At 41.0% G+C, this 24,614-nt stretch overlaps 1 protein-coding gene across 2 annotated transcripts in view; it reads left to right on the top strand.

Moving 5' to 3' along the window:
- The window catches only part of LOC139580536 (globoside alpha-1,3-N-acetylgalactosaminyltransferase 1-like), a 34,035-nt gene extending 17,677 nt beyond the window's left edge, over positions 1-16,358 (top strand). Inside the window, exons 2-5 of one of the 2 annotated variants that reach the window (XM_071409316.1) lie at positions 12,292-12,330; positions 12,485-12,520; positions 14,452-14,586; positions 15,168-16,358. In XM_071409316.1, the coding sequence (XP_071265417.1) occupies positions 12,292-12,330; positions 12,485-12,520; positions 14,452-14,586; positions 15,168-15,858 (901 nt within the window). In that variant the 3' untranslated portion in view covers positions 15,859-16,358. The remainder of the gene's footprint in view (positions 1-12,291; positions 12,331-12,484; positions 12,521-14,451; positions 14,587-15,167) is intronic. The other variant, XM_071409325.1, reaches the window with a different exon arrangement.
- Positions 16,359-24,614: the final 8,256 nt, after the last annotated feature.

Raw genomic sequence — 24,614 nt, 5'->3', positions numbered from 1 at the left:
TTTGTTGGTAATGTGGACACCAAGGAACTTGAAGCTCTCAACCTGCTCCACTGCAGCCCCGTCGATGAGAATGGGGACGTGCTCGGTCCTCTTTTTCCTATAGTCCACAATCATCTCCTTTGTCTTGATCACGTTGAGGGAGAGATGTTGTCCTGGCACCACACGGCCAGATCTCTGACCTCCTCCCTATAGGCTGTCTCATTGCTGTCGGTGATCAGGCCTACCGCTGTTGTGTCATCTGCAAATTGAATGATGGTGTTGGAGTTGTGCCTGGCCGGGCAGTCATGAATGAACAGGGACAACAGGAGGGGGCTGAGCACACACCCATGAAGGGCACCCTGTGTTGAGGATCAGCGTGGCGGATGTGTTGTGACCTACCCTTACCACCTGGGTGCGGCCCGTCATGAAGTTCAGGATCCAGTTGTAGAGGGAGGTGTTTAGTCCCAGGGTCCTTAGCTTATTGATGAGTTGAGGGCACTATGGTGTTGAACGCTGAGCTGTAGTCAATGAATAGCATTCTCACATAGGTGTTCCTTTTGTCTAGGTGGTAAAGGGCAGTGTGGAGTGCAATAGAGTTTGCATCATTTGTGGATCTGTTGGGGTATGCAGATTGGAGTGGGTCTAGGGTTTCTGGGATGGTGGTATTGATGTGAGCCATGTATGCAAATTGGAGTGGGTCTAGGGTTTCTGTGATGATGATGTGAGCCATGACCAGCTTTTCAAAGTGCTTCATTGCTACAGACGTGAGTGCTACTGGTTGGTAGCCATTTAGGCACGTTACCTTAGTGTTCTTGGGCACAGGCCCTACAGTGGTCTGCTTAAAACATGTTGGTATTACAGACTCGAACAGGGAGCGGTTGAAAATGTCAGTGAAGACACTTGCCAGTTGAGCGCATGCTCGCAGTACACATCCTGGTAATCTGTCTGTCTCTGCGGCCTTGTGAATGTTGACCTGTCTAAAGGTCTTAGTCACATCGGCTGCGGAGAGCGTGATCACAGTCTACCGGTACAGCTGGTGCTCTCATGCATGTTTCAGTGGTATTTGCCTCAAAGCGAATATAGAAGCAGTTTAGCTCCTCTGGTAAGCTTGCACACTGGGCAGCTCTCGGCTGTGCTTCCCCTTGTAGTCTAATGGTTTGCAAGCCCTGCCACATCCGACGAGCGTCAGAGACGGTGTAGTACAACTCGATATTAGTCCTGTATTGATGCTTAGCATTTTTGATGGTTCGTCAGAGGGCATAGTGGGATTTCTTATAAGCTAGCGGGTTAGAGTCCCGCTCCTTGAAAGCAGCAGCTCTTTCCTTTAGCTCAGTGCGGATGCTGCCTGTAATCCATGGCTTCTGGTTGGAGATAAAATATATGTCAATTTAATGAGGCAAACACTTTTTTTTCATGCAGGTTTCTCTGATCAAATAGCCTAACCTTAATGGCTCCCAATCAACAAAAACAAAAATGTGCTGTTATGTTAACAAACAACATATCCTGAAAACAGTACAGGTCAAAGTAAAATGGACAATAACAACTGTTGTTCAGGAGTTTTACCCCATTGTCATGATCACCGGTTTCAAGTTTGTATCTATCAATTATTGACAAGCTGATCTTGGCAAAAAAATTAAAATACTTCTGCATTTCCCGCTGTGTAAACACATTGCAAATAGGCTCACGATAACTAATGATAAAGTCGGGTAGCTGATATTCAAAGCTTAAAATAGTCAAATTGATATGTCACAGGAATCAGGACTAATAAATCCAATGCAACTGTCTGTTTTACAAATGGTGGGCCTACCGCGTGGATCGGCATTCATAAAATTCCATTGTGGGCTGACATGGTAAGCTACAACCCAGTAAGCACGAGCCAATGTCTTTTGGACGTCTTTTTTTGGTCCTTTCCAGACATCTTATTTCTTTTGTGTTTTACAAACGGTAGGCTTACGAAGTAGATGGCCATTCATAAAATGTCATTTCAGGCAACACTGTAGGCTACACTTCATCAAGCATGGACAAACACCAAAGCCTTTGGACGTCTTTTCTTGGTGTGGTCCAGACCTGCCTTAATTTGGTCCAAATATAGACGTCTTTAAATTACGTATTTCAACTTTTATTCATGTTAAAATGGCGCTCATTCGTGTTAAGATGGCGTCGGTAGACAAGGCAGCTCTACTTCTAGCTCGTAAGCAACTTTGCAGTTTTTTTGTGTGTGTTATTTCTTACATTAACACAGTAAGTTTTTTTTATTTCATTACATACAGCCGGAAATAACATTGGGATATCAGAGCGGTGGCAACTCACCAGCATTCCAACCAGAAATAGGACTTCCCCATATTGGATCCTTTGAACTTATCCCAGAGGCTGCTCCAAGATGCCGCCGGCGTAGAAGAGGCATTCGGAGTGTACTTCTAGTCTGACGCAGGAGGCGTGCACATCATCCACTGTGTCGAGTACATTACTCGCTAATGTTCAGTCCCTGGACAATAAAGTAGATGAGCACAAGGCAAGGATCTCATTCTAGAGAGACATCAGGGACTGTAACATACTCTGTTACATGGAATCATGGCTCTCTCTCCGGATATACTGTCCCCTTCCATACAGACAGCTGGATTTTCAGTACATCGTGCAGACAGGAATAAAGAACCCCATAGGAAGAAGAAAGGCGGACAAGGCCCTCCCCCGTCTTCCTTCTGCAAATCATATCACGACTCCATTATCCTTCACCCGTCTTATAGGCAGAAACTCAAACAGGAAGTACCCGTGCTAAGGTCTATTCAATGCTGGTCTGAACAATCAGAATCCATGCTTCAAGATATATTTGATCATGCGGACTGGGATATGTTCCGGGTTACCTCTGAGAATAACATTGACGTATACACTGACACAGTGACTGAGTTCATCAGGAAGTGTATAAGTTCCCTCTGTGACTATTCCTACCCAAATCAAAAACTGTGGACAGATAACAGCATTCGCACAACTGAAAGCGCAAACCACCACTTTTAACCACGGCAAGGTGACTGGGAATATGGTTGAATGCAAACAGTGCAGTTACGTCAATCAAACAGGCAAAATGTCAGTTCAGAGACAAAAGGAGTCGCAATTCAACAAAATGTATCACTTACCTTTGATGATCTTTGGATACTTGCACTCACAAGACTCCATGTTACACAATAAATGTTTGTTTTGTTCGATAAAGTCCCTCTTTATGTCCAAAAACCTCAGTTTTGTTGGTGCGTTTTGTTCAGTAATCCATTGGCACAAAGCTCGGTCACACAGCAGGCAGACGAAAAATCTAAAAAGTACCATAAAAGTTCGTAGAAACATGTCAAACGATGTTTATAATCAATCTTCAGGTTGTTTTTGTCATAAATAATCGATCATATTTCAACCGGGCAATAGCTTCGTCAATAGAAAAGAAAAACAAGAAAGGCACACTCCCGGTCATGCGCAGGCCACATCTCTGGAAATTTCCACTGTCCACTCATTGAAGGTGGTGTTTCTCCCTAATTTTTCAGAGTAAAAGCCCGAAACTATGCCTAAAGACTGGCCACATGTAGTGGAAGCCATAGGGATCGTGAACTGCGTCAAAAGTCTTTGTATGGTGGATAGGCTTTCAATGGAAAACAGCCAGGTTTTTGCCTGCCATATCAGTTCTGTTATACTCTGACATTATTTTAACAGTTTTGGAAACTTTAGAGTGTTTTCTATCCAATACTACCATGCATATCCTATCTTCTGGGCCTGAGTAAAAGGCAGTTTACATAGGGCACATTATTCATCCAAACTACTCAATACTGCCCCCGGTCCCAGAAAGGTTAATGGAAAGTCATGTTTTTCTACAGACTCCAGGAAGAAACCAAGGGCAGTTGATGCTTTGTTGTTGGTTGCTGCACCGAGATGTATGAGGGAAAGAGGACAGAGTACGTTCATCTGACAACACCTCCAAGTCGTGTCATTCTTTCCTGCAGCATCGACATGATGCATTGAGTCCCACAATTGCATCCACTGGACTCGGTGACCCAGTGCTTTCAGATGTCCTCTCACCATACTAATTGTGGTGAACTTGTCTTGAATGTGGCCACCAGATTGTCCAGCTCCTCGTCTGTATGTTCCCCTCACGCGATTCCGTATTCCTGCATTCTGCGTTGGACAGTTTGTGTTGAGATGCCGAGCAGCTTGGCAATGCAAGGTACAGGCAGATCCATTTCAATCAGCTGTCGAAGGTGCTGTTCTGACAATCAGTTTAGAACGTCCCTTTTCACCATCAACAACTCATCAACAAAAATTGATTTGGCACATCTTTCTTCCATTTCAGCATTGACTAGGTTACACAGTTTGGAGAGACCCTGCAAGTCTACTTAATTTGCTAGTGAGCTTATAAATATATTCTCATTGGTGCAGACAAACTGTAAGTAATCAAGATCCAGGGCAGGCGGCAGGCGTTGCATGGCTTACTGCAATCTGTATAGGAGCCTCTCCATAATGTGCCTCCCCATCGCCTGTGAGGACATATGAAAATTGTAATTTGACCAGCTGGTAGGCAAGTTAGACTCATTGTCTTCCCCTCGCTCTAAACCCTTCACGAAAAAGAAAGAAGCCAAAACTCACAATCCAAAAAACTGCCAATGAAAGCAAAGAAACAGACATCGAAAGCAAAGATATGAGTAGCGTAACCAAAAGGTAGTAAATGCAGGCAAGAGCATAGGTAAAATGGGTTAAATAGGATTGGTTGTTGGGAAAGTTTAACTGAAAAGATTTCAATTGTTTTTTTCAATATCAATTATTTCACCCTTCCACGAAAATATGTTAACCTTTTGAACTTGATTTTTCATGTTTACAATTTATTTTATTTTAAATTCAATACATATGGCGTGAAATTGTCCCCATACTACACCCCTGTCCAGTCATGTGAAATCCAAAGATTAGGACCTAAAGAGTTTATTTCAATTGACCGATTTCCTTATCAAATGTTATTGTTCACATATTTAGCAGATGTTATGGCAGTTGTAGCAAAATGCTTGTAACTGTTATATGAACTGTAACCCAGTAAACTCTTTGAAATTGTTGCATGTTGCTTTTATATTTAAGTTCAGTACATTTAAGAAACCAATACAATTTAAATGAATTATGCTAATTAGTCAATGCATTGGAAACACTTCTGCTCTTACAGTTGTTAAAACTTCTTGTCAATATGGGGGCGCTGTTTTCACTTTGTAAAAATTCGTTCCCAAATTAAACTGCCTCGTACTCAATTCTTGCTTGTACAATGTGCAAATTATTATTACTATTGGATAGAAAACACTCTCTAGTTTCTAAAACCGTTTGAATTATATCTGTGAGTAAAACAGAACTCAAGTTGCAGCTAACTTCCTGTCAGGAAGTGAGAAATCTGAAATCGGGCACTCTGTTCCAGGGTCAGTTTATTAATTTGCATGTAATCTATGAGTCGACATGCACTGCATACGATTTCCCCTAGATGTCAGTAAGCAGTGAGAATTGGAATGGGGTTGCTAGGCAGATCTGAGGCCATATAAAGGCTCTTGGAACCGGGGGTGCACTCTTTTCCTCGTTCGTCATGGCGCAAGACAGACCTCAGGATGGCATTCTGAAAAGCTCTCGTTATAGGCCTTAGATATATCCGGCTCTGATTTTATTCGATATAGGTGTTAAAGACATCATAATGTAGTTATTTTAAACCGAGTTATATCAGTTTATATCAGTATATTGCGATTTTCGGATATTTCTTTGTGCTGCGTTATGAAGAGTTGGACACGTCTGGGCCACATAGCTAATGTTTGCTGCTAATTCCTAAGTTGAAGACGACAATCTACAACCGAGCAACGATGATTCTGGACAAAGGACCACTTGCACAAGATTCTGATGGAAGCTCATCAAAAAGTAAGAACTATTTATGATGTTAATTCGTTGTTCTGTTGAAAAATGTTACACTACTATTCCGCCATTAATTTCGGTGCGGTCTCGCTTTAACGCACGCTGTATGTCGTAGTAACGTTAATTTTAAAAATCTAACACAGCGGTTGCATTAAGAACTAATGTATCTTTCATTTGCTGTCCAACCTGTATTTTTTAGTCAAGTTTATGATTAGTTATTGATTAGATTAGGTGCCTCTCCCAAGATTTTTCCCGACATTTTGTTGGCAGCTTGGCTACTATTCTCATTGTATAACCACGATTTGTGCCACTAAATATGCACATTTTCGAACAAACAATATATGTATTGTGTAATATGATGTTATAGGACTGTCATCTGATGTTCTGATCTGATCTGAAGTTTATGAAGGTTAGTGAAATAATTCATATCTTTTGCTGGTTTTGTCGCTATCGCTACCGTTGCCTTGAATCAATGCTGTTGTGTGGTTGGCTATTGTAGTAAGCTAATATAATGCTAAATCGTGTTTTCGCTGTAAAACACTTAAAGAATCTGAAATATTGGCTGGATTCACAAGATCTTTGTCTTTCATTTGCTGTACGCTGTGTATTTTTCATAAATGTTTTATGATGAGTATTTAGGTAATTCACGTTGCTCTCTGTAGTTATTCTAGTTGCTTTGGTGAGAGTTGTGATGGTGGCTGCAATGTAAAACTATGATTTATACCTGAAATATGCACATTTTTCGAACAAAACATATGCTATACAATAAATATGTTATCAGACTGTCATCTGATGAAGTTGTTTCTTGGTTAGTGACTATTTATATCTTTATTTGGTCGAATTTGTGATAGCTACCTATGCAGGAAAAAAAAAGGTGGGAAAAAAAAGTTGTGTCTTTTGCTATGGTGGTTAGCTAATAGAAATACATATTGTGTCTTCCCTGTAAAACATTTTAAAAATCAGAAATGATGGCTGGATTCACAAGTTGTGTATCTTTCATTTGGTGTCTTGGACTTGTGATTTCATGAACATTTTATTATATGATATCCCTGTGGCTTTAGGCTAGGCTATGCTAGTCAGCTTTTTTGATGGGGGGGATCCCGGATCTGGGTTTGTGACTTGTTAGAGGTTTAAGCTGCAAGTTCAGTGAGTGAGGTGGTAAGGTACTCAGTGATACACTGCACATCAACAAAGTGAGGTAAGTATATTTATAGCTCTATGACTGGCAGGAACACTAACAACGCTTAGACTAGCCAATACCTTCACCCCCCAACAAAGACAGATACAGTATTATTCCTTGCTGGCCCACAATGAGGAACTGTTCAGGGAGGCTTGTAAACGAAAACACCTTGACGCAAGGAAAATTTGGACTAAAGTGTGAAAGGATATATATATATATAAATAAGATGGTACAGTATGTTTCCATACTGTATTTTACAGTTTCCAATAATGTTACTGTAATCATTTTTATCATTGTTTTTACAGTTACACACAACTGGCTGCCTGTAAGTTATTGTAAAACAACAGTACAGTTGGTTATTGTAATCTTCTTATGGTAATGAATGAATTACTTTAAGGGGAGATGGAGTTTTGTATTTTAATGTAATTGCATAAGATTGGTGCAAGCAAGTTGGCTGCTAGCAAATGTGTTAACATATTTCAGAATATCATTGAATTCCAGTTTGGAAGCTTTTGTTAAGCCTCTAGAAGGGAAAGTCATATAAAATACAAAATGTTGGTCTTAAACTGTTCCAAACTGGCAGTGACTACAGTGCAAAACAGACCAAAGGACATGGCAAATACTCAACCATTAAAGGTTTGAGACTTGCTGGAACTCCATTCTATCCCCTATACACATTTAACTTAGCCTCTTACAAGGCACACCTCACAATATGTTAATGAGTCAGAAACAACAATACTAAGGACAGTAAGATGTGCACAAACTGCTTCTGCAACAGAAATCCCCAATCACGCTTTAAGGTGATGTCATAGCGCTGTTGGCTAGCTAAGCTCTCGCTCAGAAACACGCCATCAGTCGTCTTGTGCCGAACTGCACATGCGCAGGCCATCAAATCAAAGGCACTCCTTCAATATCAAGTTGTTTTTGACGAAAATGAAAACGTGTCAGTTTGTGACTTTCACATGGTTTGAGTAATAACTATGTAAGACATTGGCTCTAATCTACTGCAGGCTGTGCCTTTAGGTTGAGAAAATTAACGAATCATTTTTCACTTCTCTCATTGAACACGGTTACATGCACACAATAATACGATTACTGTGGATAGTCATATTAATATAATAGATCGATTAAAACGTTTACATGCTTTGCAAGAAGAACAATATTCCTAATAATCCTGCTCAGATGGATACATCTGAAAGCATGCTACTGATGGGCCTTTTGATAAATGCAGAAAATCGGCAATCAAAATAAATGCTATGACAGTGATCATATCATTTTTTTGGAAGACTATTTGATTTTGAGTTCGGACATACAAACTTTATATGTGAAAACTACTTCTAAAGATGCATACTTTCAGTTTTTCCAAACTCACTTCACTCTCACATAAGAGGGAGGTTTGCGCAAACATTGCTGCCACATATGCAGATAAATACAGTACACCGCTGGAACGCTGATTAAGCTGTTTACATGTCCTAATCATTTGAAAGATTGCTCAGAAAACCTGGTGTTTTAATAGGCACATGCTTACTTCGATTATGACCTTACACCTATTAAGATAAGCAGAGTAAGGTGTTTACATACAGTACAAAGGTTTGGACTCACCTACTCATTCCAGGGTTTTTCTTTAATTTTAGTATTTTCTACATTTTAGAATGATAGTGAAGACATCAAAACTATGAAATAACACGTGGAATCATGTAATAACCAAAAAAAGTGTTGAACAAATCAAAATATATTTGATATTCTTCAAAGTAGCCACCATTTGCCTTAATGACGGCTTTGCACACTCTTATGGCTATGATGAAACTGGCTCATGAGGACTGCCACAGGAAAGGAAGACCAAGAGTTACCTCTGCTGCAGAGGATAAATTCATTAGAGTTAACTGCGCCTCAGATTACAGCCCAAATAAATGTTTCACAGAGTTCAAGTAACATACACATCTCAACATCAACAGTTCAGAGGAGACTGCATGAAGCAGGCATTCATGGTTGAATTGCTGCAAAGAAACCACTACTAAAGGACACCAATAATATGAAGAGACTTGCTTGGGCCAAGAAACATGAGGAATGCACATTAGACTTGGTGGATTTCTGTCATTTGGTCTGATGAGTCCAAATGTGAGATTTTTGGTTCAACCGCCGTGTCTTTGTGAGTTGAAGAGTAGGTGAATGTATGATTTCCGCATTGTGTGGTTCCCACCGTGAAGCATGGAGGAGGTGTGATGGTGACACAATCTGTCATTTATTTAGAATTCAAGTCACTCTTAACCAGCATGGCTACGACAGCATTATGCAGTGATATGCCAATCCATCTGGTTTGCTCTTAGTGGGACTATGATTTGTTTTCAACAGGACAATAACCCAAAACACACCTCCAGGCTGTGTAAGGGCTATTTGACCAAAAAGGAGAGAGATGGAGTGCTGCATCTGATGACCTTGCCTCCACAATTACCTGACCTCAACCCAATTGAGATGGTTTGGGATGAGTTGGACCGCAGAGTGAAAGAATAGCAGCCAACAAGTGCTCAGCATATGTTGGAACTCCTTAAAGACTGTTGGAAAAGCATTCCAGGTGACTACCTCATGAGGCTGGTTGAGAAAATGCCAAGAGTGTGCAAAGCTGTCATCAAGACAAAGGGTGGCTACTTTGAATAATCTAAACTATATTTTGATTTGTTTAACACTTCTTTGGTTACTACATTATTCCATATGTGTTATTTCAGAGTTTTGATGTCTTCACTATTACTATACAATGTAGAAAGTAGTAAAAATAAAGAAAAACACTTGAATGACTAGGTGTGTCCAAACTTTTGACTGGTACTGTGTGTATGTATATGTGTCTATATATATATATATATATATATATATTTACAAAAACATATATGGGGGAATGGAAATGATGCAGACAATTACATTGATGGAAGCTTCAATCTATCTGCAATATTAAATCTGATCTACCCCCCTACCAAAATAAATAAGACGGGTTCTAAGGGGATTCAATAGCGACAGCATGCGAGATAAGTCATGGTCCAATGACTGTACCTGCTAGCAGCAGATATCCCACGTCCGAAGATACATCTAAAATCGGTAGACGGTTCCGATTGGATCCTTATGGGAAAAACCAAATGAATTTGACATGTGTTCAAGTTAATGTGATAACTTTTGACATGTAAAATCAACATGTGACAACATATAACTACACATAAATGTGACATGGGGATGCAACATGTGACACAATGAAACTACACGTGAAAATATCTGAACACTTTTCACATGTGAAAATGCAATTCCACATCTGAGAGTTAGATTAAAATCAGTAATCGACACAGACACGGTGGCATAGAAGGAAGATCGGAATGCCGTGAACCACGAGGTTGTGAGTTCCAATTCCAGATGGGACAGGTTGAATAATAACAAATGTATAAATAAACATACACAATGTAATCATGTATGTCAAATATGTAAGTGGAAAACACTGCGGCTATTTCGTGATGTTCAGGGGACATTCTATCGACATTTTGTTTGCAGGGCATCATGTGAACATTTGAATCCACATGTGAAATGCTATGTGATCGTGTGAAATATCATATGTGGTGTTCCAAAACCACATAGTTTAACATAATGTCACGTAAAATGTCACGGGTGAAATACAATTTCACATGTGTAAATCATGTGGACATATCACATGTGAAATCATGTGTTTTTTTGTAAGGTGAGAATTTCTGTTTGCATCGCCGAACAATGAACAAGAAACGATTAAATCCAGTATTTAGATCCTACACCCAATACGCAAATCAATTCCAGGTTGTGCTCTCACACCTGTCTTTATTTCACACACCTGTTTGTCTACCAAGTCCGAACAAAACATTGCAAACGATATTCGATTTTGAACTGGGGAGGGGGTGTAGCATATAAAAACTTCATAGCCGTCAACCGATTATGGATGTAGCGTCAGACGGGGGGGGGGGGGACGACGACACATGCTGCAGGCAGGTACAGTCATTGGGTCATGACATCTGTCACGCTGTCGCTATGGAATCCCCTTAGACCCTGTCTAAGTAATGCATTTAATAATGAGAAAGGTGTCTAAATGTGGCCTAGTCCAGGGAAGCACTAAACAGTCATTTAAATTCTCAAGATGCAATTTAAAAAAATATATCTCTCAAACTTAGCAATTTACAAACTTAAACCACAGCCACATGGCAAATCTCCCTCTTACCCAGGGGTTATACATGGCCAACACACAGTTAAATGTCAGTCACCGTTCAATATTTTGCCACTCTGAGTCCCAGACCGTGCCGACTACTGCCAAAAGGCAAACTGCCATACTACTCCACCCATTCTTGTATAAACAAGAACAGGTACAAACAGGTTCTTAGTTTGGGTTAAGTGGGAAAATATGGAATTCCCACACGTGTGAACGCCACAATTCTTTTCCCTCCTCCACAATAGTCAGTGCAAACTGAATGACTGAGGCTTTCTTTTGAGCCTCGTCAAAAAGGAAAACAAAGGTAACACAATGATTTAGCAGGTTATGTTGCAGGGTTGAGGGAAGCACTAACTAAACAGTCGTTGAACTTCTCAAGATTTAATCAAACTATTCAATATAATAACTAGGTATCTTGGTACACTTCAACACCACATACCCCTCTCTGAGTGGTACTGAATAAAGACAATGGCTCTCTGAAGCTACATGCAATTAATATCAGTACAGCATTTTTGTTGTATTATCAAAAAATGTTAACCCTTTAAAAATGTCTGCACACTTGTGAATCATTGCATTTTAAGTGTGCAACATTATGTGCAATATGGTTGAATTGAACATTTCCTGTATACTTTAAATATCTTGCCTACTTGTATATACTACTACATACTATGGGATTAACAGTATGTTAATAGCTGAACACACACACGCAGCATGAATGTGGCTTTGGCCACACCACATACAAGGTAATGTAAGGATAGTATAAAGCCTAATTTTCACCCTACACAATAAGATATGCAAATGTATGCGGCCCGGTAATGTGTAACTCCACGCAACTATGCAGTGTTGCCAAGCTAATTACGTCCTTACGTGGTGTACTTGTGTAAGGGTATAAATTACGTTTAAAACAAAAGTTGAAAATCTGATGTCTAAGTAAGGCAGCGCCAGCAACACATTTTGTTTGTGTAAAAAGACCATTAATGTTTTCATGACAGACTTGAACTGATTCTCTCCTGCTTCCCCAAAGGTATGTCTACTTCAGCTTCTTCTCTGAAAGACTCAACAGGTAAGATCAAGTTCTGTTAATCTATTACAGCCCAATGTCGCTATAGTGTGAAATGAAAGTCACAGTATTGTCTGATTCTTACTAACAGGGTTTGGTTTGAGGCTTGGATTGTATTAAGGGGAACGTTATTTTATGGTTTTATGGATTCCAACAGAGAAATGACAATTGATGAGGACCAGAAGGGCAGCAGGTTAGTTGAGAAACTGAGAATTTCCCCCCACAAGTCATGGTACTTTTTACTTTTAAAAGGTAATATGGTAGTTTTAAAGATATGATGTTAGGATTAAAGTAGTTTTGTTCTGTCACAAGATAATCCATAAAATTGTGGTAAACAGCACCACACCCGGGCAGAAAACGGAATGTTATATTCTCAGCCAGGCCCATCTTTTCAAAGAAAACACAATTTAATTATCTCTATTTAAGCAAAATAATTAGTTTCGTTGTGATCACAAGAAAATCCTAACAATTCGGGTAAAGAGCGCCACAGTCAGGCAGAAAAATCTGAATGTTCTATCATAGTAGTTTCCCTGACAGATTTGGCTGCCAGGGCATTTTTCCATGACTGGAAACATTAAAATTATATATTTTTATATCACCCAAATGATCAAAATGATAAGCTACTTTGTCATTTACATACTGAGATCAATAAAGCGAATTAAACATGAACTTAAAATGCAACCAATAGCATAGGCCAATAAAAATAGTGGATTCACAGAATTTAGGCCTTTAATATGAGGAAATAAGAGTCCACCAACTTTCCAGTGGCAATCATCAATTCAAACAGATTTTAACAGTAATGATATTTTGAAATGTTGCCCAAATACCTTCTAGCTGCTGCCCGCTGTTCATTGACAGCCACAACTCAACAATCAGCTGTTTTGTATTTTCCGCATTGGCTGCTACTTAGAAATACTATAACAGTAAATTAATAGATTACATTCACTGATATAAACCTGTCTTTGTCACACCCTGATCTGTTTCACCTGTCCTTGTGATTGTCTCCACCCCCTCCAGGTGTCACTTATTTTCCCTGGTGTATTTATTCCTGTGTTTCATGTCTCTCTGTGCCAGTTCGTCTTGTATGTTTTTCAAGTCAACCAGCGTGTTTTCCCATACTCCTGCTCCTATTCTCTTTTTGCTAGTCCTCATGGTTTTGACCCTTGACTGTTTTCTGGACTCTGTACCCTCCTGCCTGACCATTATGCCTGCCCTAACCTCGTGCCTGCCTGCCACTCTACCTCCTGGACTCTGAACTGGTTTTGACCTTTTGCCTGTTCATGACCATTCTCTTGCCAACCTCTTTTGGATTGTTTAATAAATATCAAAGACTCAAACCATCTGCCTCCCGTGTCTACATCTGGATCTCGCCTTGTGCCCTTATAGTCTTCAAGTAAATCTGTGTGGAAAGGAGTCCTGTGGTCTGATTTGTCAATGAACTCAGACAAAATTCAAAGAAGTCAAAGATGAAATGAACTGCAATACACTGGTCTCAAATATATTAGCATAACTAGGCTACACAGAACCACAGCGGAGCCATTGTAAAATTATAGGCTTTTTCTCTTATTAAAACCAGTGGTGTAAAGTACTTAAGTAAAAATACTTTAAAGTACTACTTGTTTTTTGGGATATCTGTACTTGACTATATATATTTTTTACTACTTTTACTTCAATACACTCCTAAAGAAAAATAATGTACTTTACTCCATACAGTTCCCCTGACATCTATAAGTATTCGTATAAATTTGTATGCTTAATTAACAGGCCAGGAAAATTGTCAAATTCTTGCACTTATCAAGAGAACATCCCTGGTCATCCCCACTGCCTTTGGTCTGGAGGACTCACTAAACACCTGCTCATCGAATGTCACTTCAATATCTTGGGCATTAAAGTCATATTAGCTGACGTACTGTAAGTGTCTGACACATCAGTGTGGGGAGCTTTGATATATTAGGAGGCCATACCTTACATTAGTGTCTGATATATCAGTGTGGGGAGGTGTAGCCTAATACACCACAGCTTGTTTCAAGGTTCTTTAATTGCCAGTACCATAGAAGTATTGAGATCATAACATGGCTCTGGTCAGTACAACAGTCAGGCAAGATCTTTGTTCTGTTTCTCTAGATGTACTGATGTGGTGTCAGTGACCCCGTGGTTGGCACCCATCGTCTGGGAAGGCACCTTTGACCCTGTGCTAATCGACAAGATCTACAAGCCCATGAACCTCACCATAGCAACCACTGTGTTTGCCGTTGGAAAGTGAGTACAACTTTTGACAAATATTCAAAAGGGAAGTTGAACTATCAATACTTTTTCAACAATGCAACTATAAGGACATAAGTACCTGATGTAACATGGCAGGTAATAAAATGTTATGACGCTGTCAGGATTCATGCCTTGGAACACGTAAATAATTGTTCTACGTCATGTAATTATCTAGACTGTATACTGGTCAGAAAGTGGTATATTATCCTATGAGAATGATGATGCAGTTAAGGGCATACCTAGTCAATTGCACAACTGAATGCATTCAACCAAAATGTCTTACACATTTAACCCAACCACTCTGAATCAGAGAGGTGCGGGGGAGCAATTGATGTTGGGGGTTAACTGCTTTGCTCAAGGACAGAACAGCAGATGTTTCCACCTTGGCTTGGTTCAGGGATTTGAACCAGTGACCTTTAGGTTACTGGCCCAACAATCTTAACCTCTAGGCTACCTGCCACCCCATCAGTTAGAGGTGTGCTGACATCAAATCTCAGTTGCGACCTACTGCTGTTGTGTCCTTAAGCAAGGCACTTGTTAATCCTTATGATATGTATGCCTTTAAATACTGACAGATACGTCAGATTTCTCCAAGATTTTCTGGAGACAGCAGAGAAGCACTTCATGGTCGGCTTCCACGTACGCTACTATGTTTTCACTGATCGTCCCCACGATGTTCCTTCAGTGAACCTGTCTCAGGGGAGACATTTGAGTGTGATCCAGGTCCCGGGTTCCAACCGCTGGCAGGAGATATCAGCCCGGAGGATGGAGTTCATCCAGACCACCATCGAACGTCAGATCAGAAGGGAGGCCGACTACATCTTCTGTCTGGACGTAGACAGCAAGTTCCACGCTCGCTGGGGGTCCGAGTCTCTTGGAAGGCTGGTTGCTGTGATACACCCAGGCTACTACGAGCAGACGCGTGACCGCTTCCCGTACGAACGGCGTCCAGCCTCGACTGCCTACATCCCCATGGATGAGGGAGACTACTACTATGGTGGGGCTATGATCGGAGGGTTCGTGGAAGATGTGTACACACTAACAAAGGTATGTCGGACCCGGTTTGAGGAGGATGCGGGGAATTCTATCGAGGCTGCCTGGCAGGAGGAGAGCCACCTCAACAGGTACCTGCTCGACAATAAGCCCAGCAAGGTGTTGTCTCCAGAGTACCTGTGGCAGGACTTCAAGGCAAAAACCAAAGAGGTCAAAGTCATTCGCTTTTCAGGGGTCATTAAAAACTATGCTGAAGTTCGTCCCAATGTATAAAACGAGGAAGTGGCTATTCGACCGGCAGAAGAAAAAATGTATTTAGTCATAGCGGTAAAATTAATTGAGGTTAGGTTTAGGAACGAGGGCTCCTAAACCTAAACCTTAGGTATAGGTATATCCTAAACCTTAGGTATAGTTTGACTGGGGTTAAGGTTAGGGAAAGGCATAATAACAATAATTTGGAGGGTGCTTGTATATTTGTCACATGTGGGTGTTTCTTGTACAAATGTGTAATGGAAATGTGTTTCTTGCATATCACAACTTTTGAGAGTGGGGTCACGGGCCAGGGTCACCATTGTTCGTTTTTGAGTTATAAGAACATGTTTTTTTCATTTTGTATCTTATATTTCGTTCTGTATTCTGTAGCCTATCTATTTTGCATGTTGATTACTGTGAGGAGGGAATGAGTAAATAAATAAATATGTAAAACATTTAACACAATAGCAGTATTATTATATGTTATTTTCTTGAAATAAATGTTTTACCACTTTCCATAATGTTTGTGTTGTGTCACTACTTCTTATTTAAGCAAGGTCCAAAGTGATGTTTTCATTTAGAGCTTTACACTTTACTGGGATTCAAACTAAAATGTTAAATAGTGCTTCCCTCTGGTGGACGGTTAGGGTACATGAAATACTGGGAAACTAAATGAAATGTATTCCAAAGCTTAACTAAAAACAACAGCTTTAGTGAAGTAATCATCTGTAAACCACAGCACGGTGTCAGCAGAAAGGGAAGGCCATAGAACACATACTTGGACTAGCTAAGGAGAGCGAGTGTGTTGTCCGGGCATCCAATTTCGTTTTTGGAGACCCCTGTGTCGGGACTTATAAGTCCCTGGACATCAAATACTCCTGTGTCCAACGGCAAGAAACAATAAGCAGCATCATATGTTGGAGACTGGAGGAGGAGGAGATTGCATCTGCAATGGAGGACAGGCACCTCTGGAGGACCCATTTATCAACCCAAGACATCCAAATCCATATGGTGAGGACTTTTTAATTGGCGAAGAAAGGATGAGCTTTATTAAAATCATACTAATAAGTTATTTGAATGACTCATAATAGACAGATGAAGGACATATCAGAACAGTTTCCATTTAAAAAAGGCAATATGGTGGATGCACTTCATTGTGTAAAAACATCCTGCCAATGTCAGAGCAAAATGCTAAATCCTTCATTACAATGAGTCCACAGACAAGTGGATGGGGGAAGAGGTTTCAGAATAGCCTGCACAATCACATTGTATTGGGTTATGTGTACTGCCCTGAAAGCAAACAGAATTGAAACCAGGTGTGTTATCTGCCATATTTGACCAAAGCATACAGTATTGTACTTTTAACCAGGTGAATGAGGAAAGATGACGTAGCTAACAGACAAGTGAATTATTACATGTTGCTTATACATGCAATAGGCATGTAATAATAATGTTGAGTGAGATAGCCTAGCATGCAAGCATTTCACTGCAACATTTATACATGCTGTTCCCTGTGTGTGACAAATACAATTTGTTTTGATTTAATCTCCCAATGCATTCAACTTATATTTTAAAGCACATTCAAGTGATTAATACAGCAATTTACGAATTCTAAGCATCCATATCTTCTCTAGCTCTAACTACTATAGCATATGTCCACATACATTAATTTTAATCGTCCATCCTCTCTAAAACTCTTGTCCTCACAACAGCACCCAGTGTTGCCAACAAATTTTCAGGGTAAGTTGCTAGAGGCAGGTTGATTTGTTGCTAAAAGTTGCTAAATGACGTTGCGATGTCATTGCGTGATAACGTAAAACTGCGTCATTACGTAGAATACACACTCAAATTGACTGGCCATCTCGGCGAAAAATATGATTTGACATTTGTTCAGGTACAGACTCCCACTCTTTTCTGTACTTCTGGCTGTACAATTTTGATTGGGACATGTTGATTGATGTTGTAAGTTCTGTTCAAGATCAAACATTCGTGACTAACTATATTCATTGGGTTTGGCTCGTAGAACCCGTACTACTGCTGCTGCAGTCAGCCAACAATGATTTGCAATTTGCTGAAATTGCTGCTGGCCTGCTGCTGCCTGTGCATGAGCTGAGCGCCTGCTGCTAACGTCACTCACAATGCACTTTTGCAGCCAGGCACGTGTGTTGTGACTGAGTGTGTGACAGAGAAAATCGTTTTTGTGTCATTTAGAGGGGAAATGCATGCATTTTAGCGTTTGAGTCATTTTTCAAAAGTTGCTAAAAGTTCAAAAGTACCTAGAATTTGTTGCTAGGTGTGCTGTTTGACAAAAACGTTGCCAGGGTAGTCTGAAAATTTGCTAAATCTAGCAACAAAATTGCCAAATTGGCATCACTGAAAGCACCTAAGGGGGAAGATTGCCCCCTGCTGGCCTGTCGACATCACTTCAAGCTGAACAGAACATTTCTTTGTTCATGGGGTTGTCTCAATCAGATTACACTCTTGCTGAAATGTGACAGGCGACATTCTTAGAGAATAGCGACTCTTGTAGATTATAATGCAGCTTTAAACACTTTCAATTTTTTGGGGCCTAGAGCCAATAAAGAAAGGTTTAGTTTATTGTCATGATGTACAACATTGGCAGCTGAGCACTGAATTGCATTGTTCAGTTCATTTAAATAAATAAACAAATAATTACATAAACAAATCAATAATGTCAAATCATGATATATTCATAAACATAAATAAGTTGTGCAAAACCATATGATAATTCACGACAATTTAGCTAACCATGTTAAAAGGTGACGTTATGTTGTACCTATAAATGACTAAATGCAGTCGTACGTAAAAACGGTTGTTTTCGAAAGTGAAAGGGATTTAGGATTTTGTATTCACCAATGTCATCATCCCCGCGACAGAGGCTGTCCCAGTTTCATGGCTAGAAGGGTTCCTGATTGTCAATCTATTGTGAAATGTTTAGCATTTTAGCTAACCCTCAAACTATTGTAAAATGTTTAGCATTTTAGCTAACCCTCAACCTTTTCCTAAACTTAACCTAATTTTCCTAACTTCATATGTTAATAATAACAGATATAGCTGTTAATAAGAAATCAGGTCCACAAGAAATCGTTAATAACAACATATCTAGCTGTTAATAAGAAATCAGCTCACAAAGAAATCGTTTGAATTTCCCTTTTATATGCCAATGTCAATTTGTTTTGCAATGAAATAATGAAATGTCATGTCGGCTACAAGTAATACATTTCGATAACTGCAGCGGAGCAGCTGTGTCAAGTCCAACTATTATCATGATGTTCTTCTTTCTTTAACAGAGTAGCTATGCAATTAGTTACACGTTCCATCCCTTGAGAGAGGGGATATAAAAAGTATGAATTTAAATGCTTATACTGTAGGTTATCATGCCTACTTAAAAAATGTAAAATTGAACACAAAAAAATGTTACACCCCTGAAAAAGGGTAGAAAGAATCACGAGAGCGTGATACGGAATGTTTATTCATTGAACGTTTAGTGCAATCATTTTATATAAAAAACACATTTTACAGAACAACAGATCTACAGGAACGATAGGTTTGTAGGGTACAAGGCTTATTCAAGTCACAACAGTATACACAGTAATTCACTGAAACAGATACTAATTTCAATATAACTGTAAGCACAAAGCTTTAACTCTGTAACCATAACTCAATTTATCAACAGGCAATAAAGTGTTTGAAAACACAATTACACAAATAATGCCGCAAAATATCTTATTAACAACGCACACGTTCATTCACAATCGACATAAAATGGCAGCTACGTAGCAGTACCTAGCAGTACGAAGCTAGCTGCAACCGAGCACGGCTCATATTACTCTCTGCAAACTTAACTAACTTCCTCAATATGTTACTAAAACAAACCTTAAACACTCTTGACATGTTAGCGAGGTATTACATTTAAATTATTATTTTTTATCATCAATAACGTACCTGAAAAAGGGTAGAAAGAATCACGAGAGCGTGATACGGAATGTTTACTCATTGAACGTTTAGTGCAATGAGAAAAAGACGGCGAATTCGCCGTGAACTTGAGTGGAGACCAGAGCAATCGATCTCAGGCTCATAGATTAAGAGCATTTAGTAGATCACAGATTAACACTTTTACCCACGACAACATAAAGTAATCAACATAACGTTTACACATTCCTCTCACAATTCGTACCCTTTGTATGCTTGACGGATTTTAACACAATTATATAAATGTTATCAATCTATCAACTAATACTGAATGCATGATCTTCTTAACCTTAGATGTTTTAAGATCCTCACATACTATGAACTTACTAATACTTTTTAATGTATAACAGGCTATTAGTATTTCCTTTAACCTGTCACAAAAACAGATAGGCTACTGTATTTAAAATACATTTCTTGAAGAGCACTGTATACCTGTCATTATAGTAGTCTCTGTTTTGATGATAAATAAGTATTTACATAGCCTATCCATTGAGCAACATTCTTGCGCACACCTGCATACAGTAGACAAAAACGCAACATTTCGTCAGCAGCTATGCAAGGTGAAGCAATGGCATTTGCAATGCTTCAGTTTCCCTGCTTGAAATGTCATTACATATTACCTCATATTACCTCATCCAGGGCACTTTCTTTGATTCCAAGATGGCGTTGCAGTCAGACGTCTTTGTCTTTGTCCTGTATTGTCCCTTGTATGTAAGTATCTTTTTCATCGCGTATCTTTTTCATTTTTTTTCCTAAACCTTTTTCCTCAACTTCTAAATAGTCTCCTGCAACCCGCCTCACCCAATGTGGCGTGGATCTGCTTTTTTCTAAAGTATTTCTATTTACTTTGGATCTGGAATCCCTCAACTGAAGCTAGCCAACTAACTACCTACCAGCTATCAGTTAGCAAACCATTGCTAGCAGTCATCAGCTAACCTTTAGCTCGGAAAGCTCTCGTCAGTTCGAACAACGTGACTCAAACCAGAGCATAACGGACCTATTTCTCTCCATATCCCCGGATTCCCACCGCAAACTCTGAACATTTTCATCTGGATCTTCGCAACTAGCTAACCGCAATCCCGGGTGACCACTCTTGACTAGCGTTTCCATCCCGGAGCAAGCACCAATTATCCTGAAGCTAGCCCGGCCAGGGCTCCTGTGCTACCACCGAAGCCCACTCCTGGGCTACAATATCCGGACCCCTTCTACTGCCGGTACGGGGCACGGAATCCCGCCGATCCTCTACGACTGGAATACCGACATAATCTGCCCGAGTATTCCAACAGGCCCCTCAGGTACGACGCCCGCCGAAGGCCCATTCTGCTAACCTGCTAGGCCTGCTAGCTACCTAGAGCTACCTGGAACCCTACTAATTCCACGACTGGTCTATCGACGTCACCGCACGAAGAGGCAAAAAAAGACTTACCCCCATCGCGACGTCCACCAAAGGCTAGCCCCAGTCTGCTAACTGCTAGCTTGCCTGCCCCAGTCTGCTAACTGCTAGCTTGCCTGCCCCGGTCTGCTAACTGCTAGCTTGCCTGCCCCGGTCTGCTAACTGCTAGCCCCTGCTAACTGCTTGCTTGCAAACCCGGTCTGCTAACTGCTAGCTTGCCAGCCCCGGTCTGCTAACTGCTAACTTGTTTAGCCCCGGCCTACTAACTGTTAGCTTGTTAGCATCGGCCTGCTAACTGTCTGAATCGCCGTGTCCCCAGTCAGCCCAACCACTCACTGGACCCATATGTTCACTTGGCTACGTATGCCTCTCTCTAATATCAACATGCCTCGTCCATTATTTTCCTGGTTAGTGAATACTGTCTTATTTCACTGTAGAGCCTCTAGCACTGCTCAATGTAACTTAACCAACCATGTTGTTCCACCTCCTACATATGCGATGACATCACCTGGTTTAAACATCTCTCGAGAATATATCTCTCTCATCATTACTCAATGCCTAGGTTTACCTCCAATGTACCCACATCCTACCTTACCTTTGTCTGTACACTATGCACTCATTTGTTGACTTCAGTAACCGTAAAAGCCTTGGTTTCATGCATGTTAACATTAGAAGCCTACTCCCTAAGTTTGTTTTACTCACTGCTTTAGCACATTCTGCCAACCCGGATGTCTTAGCCGTGTCTGAATCCTGGCTTAGGAAAACCACCAAAAACCCTGAAATCTCCATCGCTAACTAAAACAATTTCCGCCAAGATAGAACTGCCAAAGGGGGCGGTGTTGCAATCTACTGCAAAGATAGCCTGCAGAGTTCTGTATTACTATCCAAGTCTATACCCAATCAATTTGAGCTTCTACTTCTAAAAATTCACCTTTCCAGAAACAAGTCTCTCACTGTTGCCGCTTGCTATAGACCTCCCTCTTCCCCCAGCTGTGCCCTCGATACCATATGTGAATTGATTGCCCCCCATCTATCTTCTGAGCTCGTGCTACTAGGTGATCTAAATTAGGACATGCTTAACACCCAGGCCATCCTACAATCTAAGCTTGATGCCCTCAATCTCACACAAATTATCAATGAACCTACCAGGTACAACTCCAAATCTGTAAACACGGGCACCCTCATAGATGTCATCCTAACTAACTCGCCCTCCAAATACACCTCTGATGTTTTCAATCAAGATCTCAGCGATCACTGCCTCATTGCCTGCATCCGTAATGGGTCTGCGACCAAACGACCACCCCTCATCACTGTCAAACGCTCCCTAAAACACTTCTGCTAGCAGGCCTTTCTAATCGACCTGACCTGGTTATCCTGGAATGACATTGACCTCATCCCGTCAGTAGATGACGCCTGGCTATTCTTTAAAAGTTCCTTCCTCACCATCTTAAATAAGCATGCCCCATTAAAAAAATGTAGAACTAGGAATAGATATAGTCCTTGGTTCACTCCAGACCTGTCTGCCCTTGACCAGCACAAAAACATCCTGTGGTGTTCTGTATTAGCATCGAATAGCCCCCATGATATGCAACATTTCAGGGAAGTTAGGAACAAATATACACAGGCAGTGAGGAAAGCTAAGGCTAGCTTTTTCAAACAGAAATTTGCATCCTGTAGTACTAACTCCAAAAAGTTCTGGGACACTGTAAAGTCCATGGAGAATAAGAGCACCTTCTCCCAGCTGCCGACTGCTCTGAGGCTAGGAAACACTGTCACCACTGATAAATCCACTATAATTGAGAATTTCAATAAGGATTTCTCTACGGCTGGCCATGCTTTCCACCTGGCTACCCCTACCCCGGTCAACTGCCCGGCACCCTCCACAGCAACCCGCCAAAGCCCCCACCATATCTCCTTCACCCAAATCCAGGTAGCTGATGTTCTGAAAGAGCTGCAAAATCTGGACCCCTACAAATCAGCCGGGCTAGACAATCTGGACCCTCTCTTTCTAAAATGATCTGCCGAAATTGTTGCAACCCCTATAACGAGCCTGTTCAACCTCTCTTTCGTATCGTCTGAGATTCTCAAAGATTGGAAACCTGCCGCGGTCATCCCCCTCTTCAAAGTGGGTGACACTCTAGACCCAAACTGCTACAGACATATACAGTATCTATCCTACCCTGTCTTTCTAAGGTCTTCGAAAGCCAAGTTAACAAACAGATTACAAACTATTTCGAATCCCACTGTACCTTCTCCGCTATGCAATCTGGTTTCAGAGCTGGTCATGGGTGCACCTCAGCCACGCTCAAGGTCCTAAACGACATCATAACCACCATCGATAAGATACATTACTGTGCAGCCGTATTCATTGACCTGGCCAAGGCTTTCGACTCTGTCAATCACCACATTCTTATTGGCAGACTCGACAGCCTTGGTTTCTCAAATGATTGCCTCGCCTGGTTTACCAACTACTTCTCTGATAGAGTTCAGTGTGTCAAATCGGAGGGGCTGTTGTCCGGACCTCTGGCAGTCTCAATGGGGGTGCCACAGGGTTCAACCCTTGGGCCAACTCTCTTCTCTGTATACATCAATGATGTTGCTCTTGCTGCTGGTGATTCTCTGATACACCTCTACGCAGACGACACCATTATGTATACTTCTGGCCCCTCTTTGGACACTGTGTTAACTAACCTCCAGACGAGCTTCAATGCCATACAACTCTCCTTCCGTGGCCTCCAACTGCTCTTAAACGCAAGTAAAACTAAATGTATGCTATTCAACCGATCACTGCCCGCACCCGCTCGCCCGTCCAGCATCACTACTCTGGACGGCTCTGACTTAGAATACGTGGACAACTACAAATACCTAGGTGTCTGGTTAGACTGTAAACTCTCTTTCCAGACTCATATTAAGCATCTCCAATCCAAAATTAAATCTAGAATCGGCTTCCTATATCCCAACAAAGCATCCTTCACTCATGCTGCCAAACATACCCTCGTAAAACTGACCATCCTACCGATCCTCGACTTCGGTGATGTCATCTATAAAATAGCCTCTAACACTTTACTCAACAAATTGGATGCAGTCTATCACAGTGCCATCTGTTTTGTCACCAAAGCCCCATACACTACCCGCCATTGCGACCTGTACGCTCTCGTTGGTTGGCAGTCGCTTCATACTCGTCGCCAAACCCACTGGCTACAGGTTATCTACAAGTCTCTGCTAGGTAAAGCCCCGCCTTATCTCAGCTCACTGGTCACCATAGCAGCACCCACTCGTAGCACGCGCTCCAGCAGGTATATCTCACTGGTCACCCCCAAAGCCAATTCCTCCTTTGGTCGTCTTTTCTTCCAGTTCTCTGCTGCCAATGACTGAAACGAACTGCAAAAAT

Source organism: Salvelinus alpinus, chromosome 1 (genome assembly GCF_045679555.1).
Source record: "Salvelinus alpinus chromosome 1, SLU_Salpinus.1, whole genome shotgun sequence".
NCBI classification, from domain to species: Eukaryota; Metazoa; Chordata; class Actinopteri; order Salmoniformes; family Salmonidae; genus Salvelinus; species Salvelinus alpinus.
This window is presented reverse-complemented; position numbering and strand designations above follow the sequence as displayed.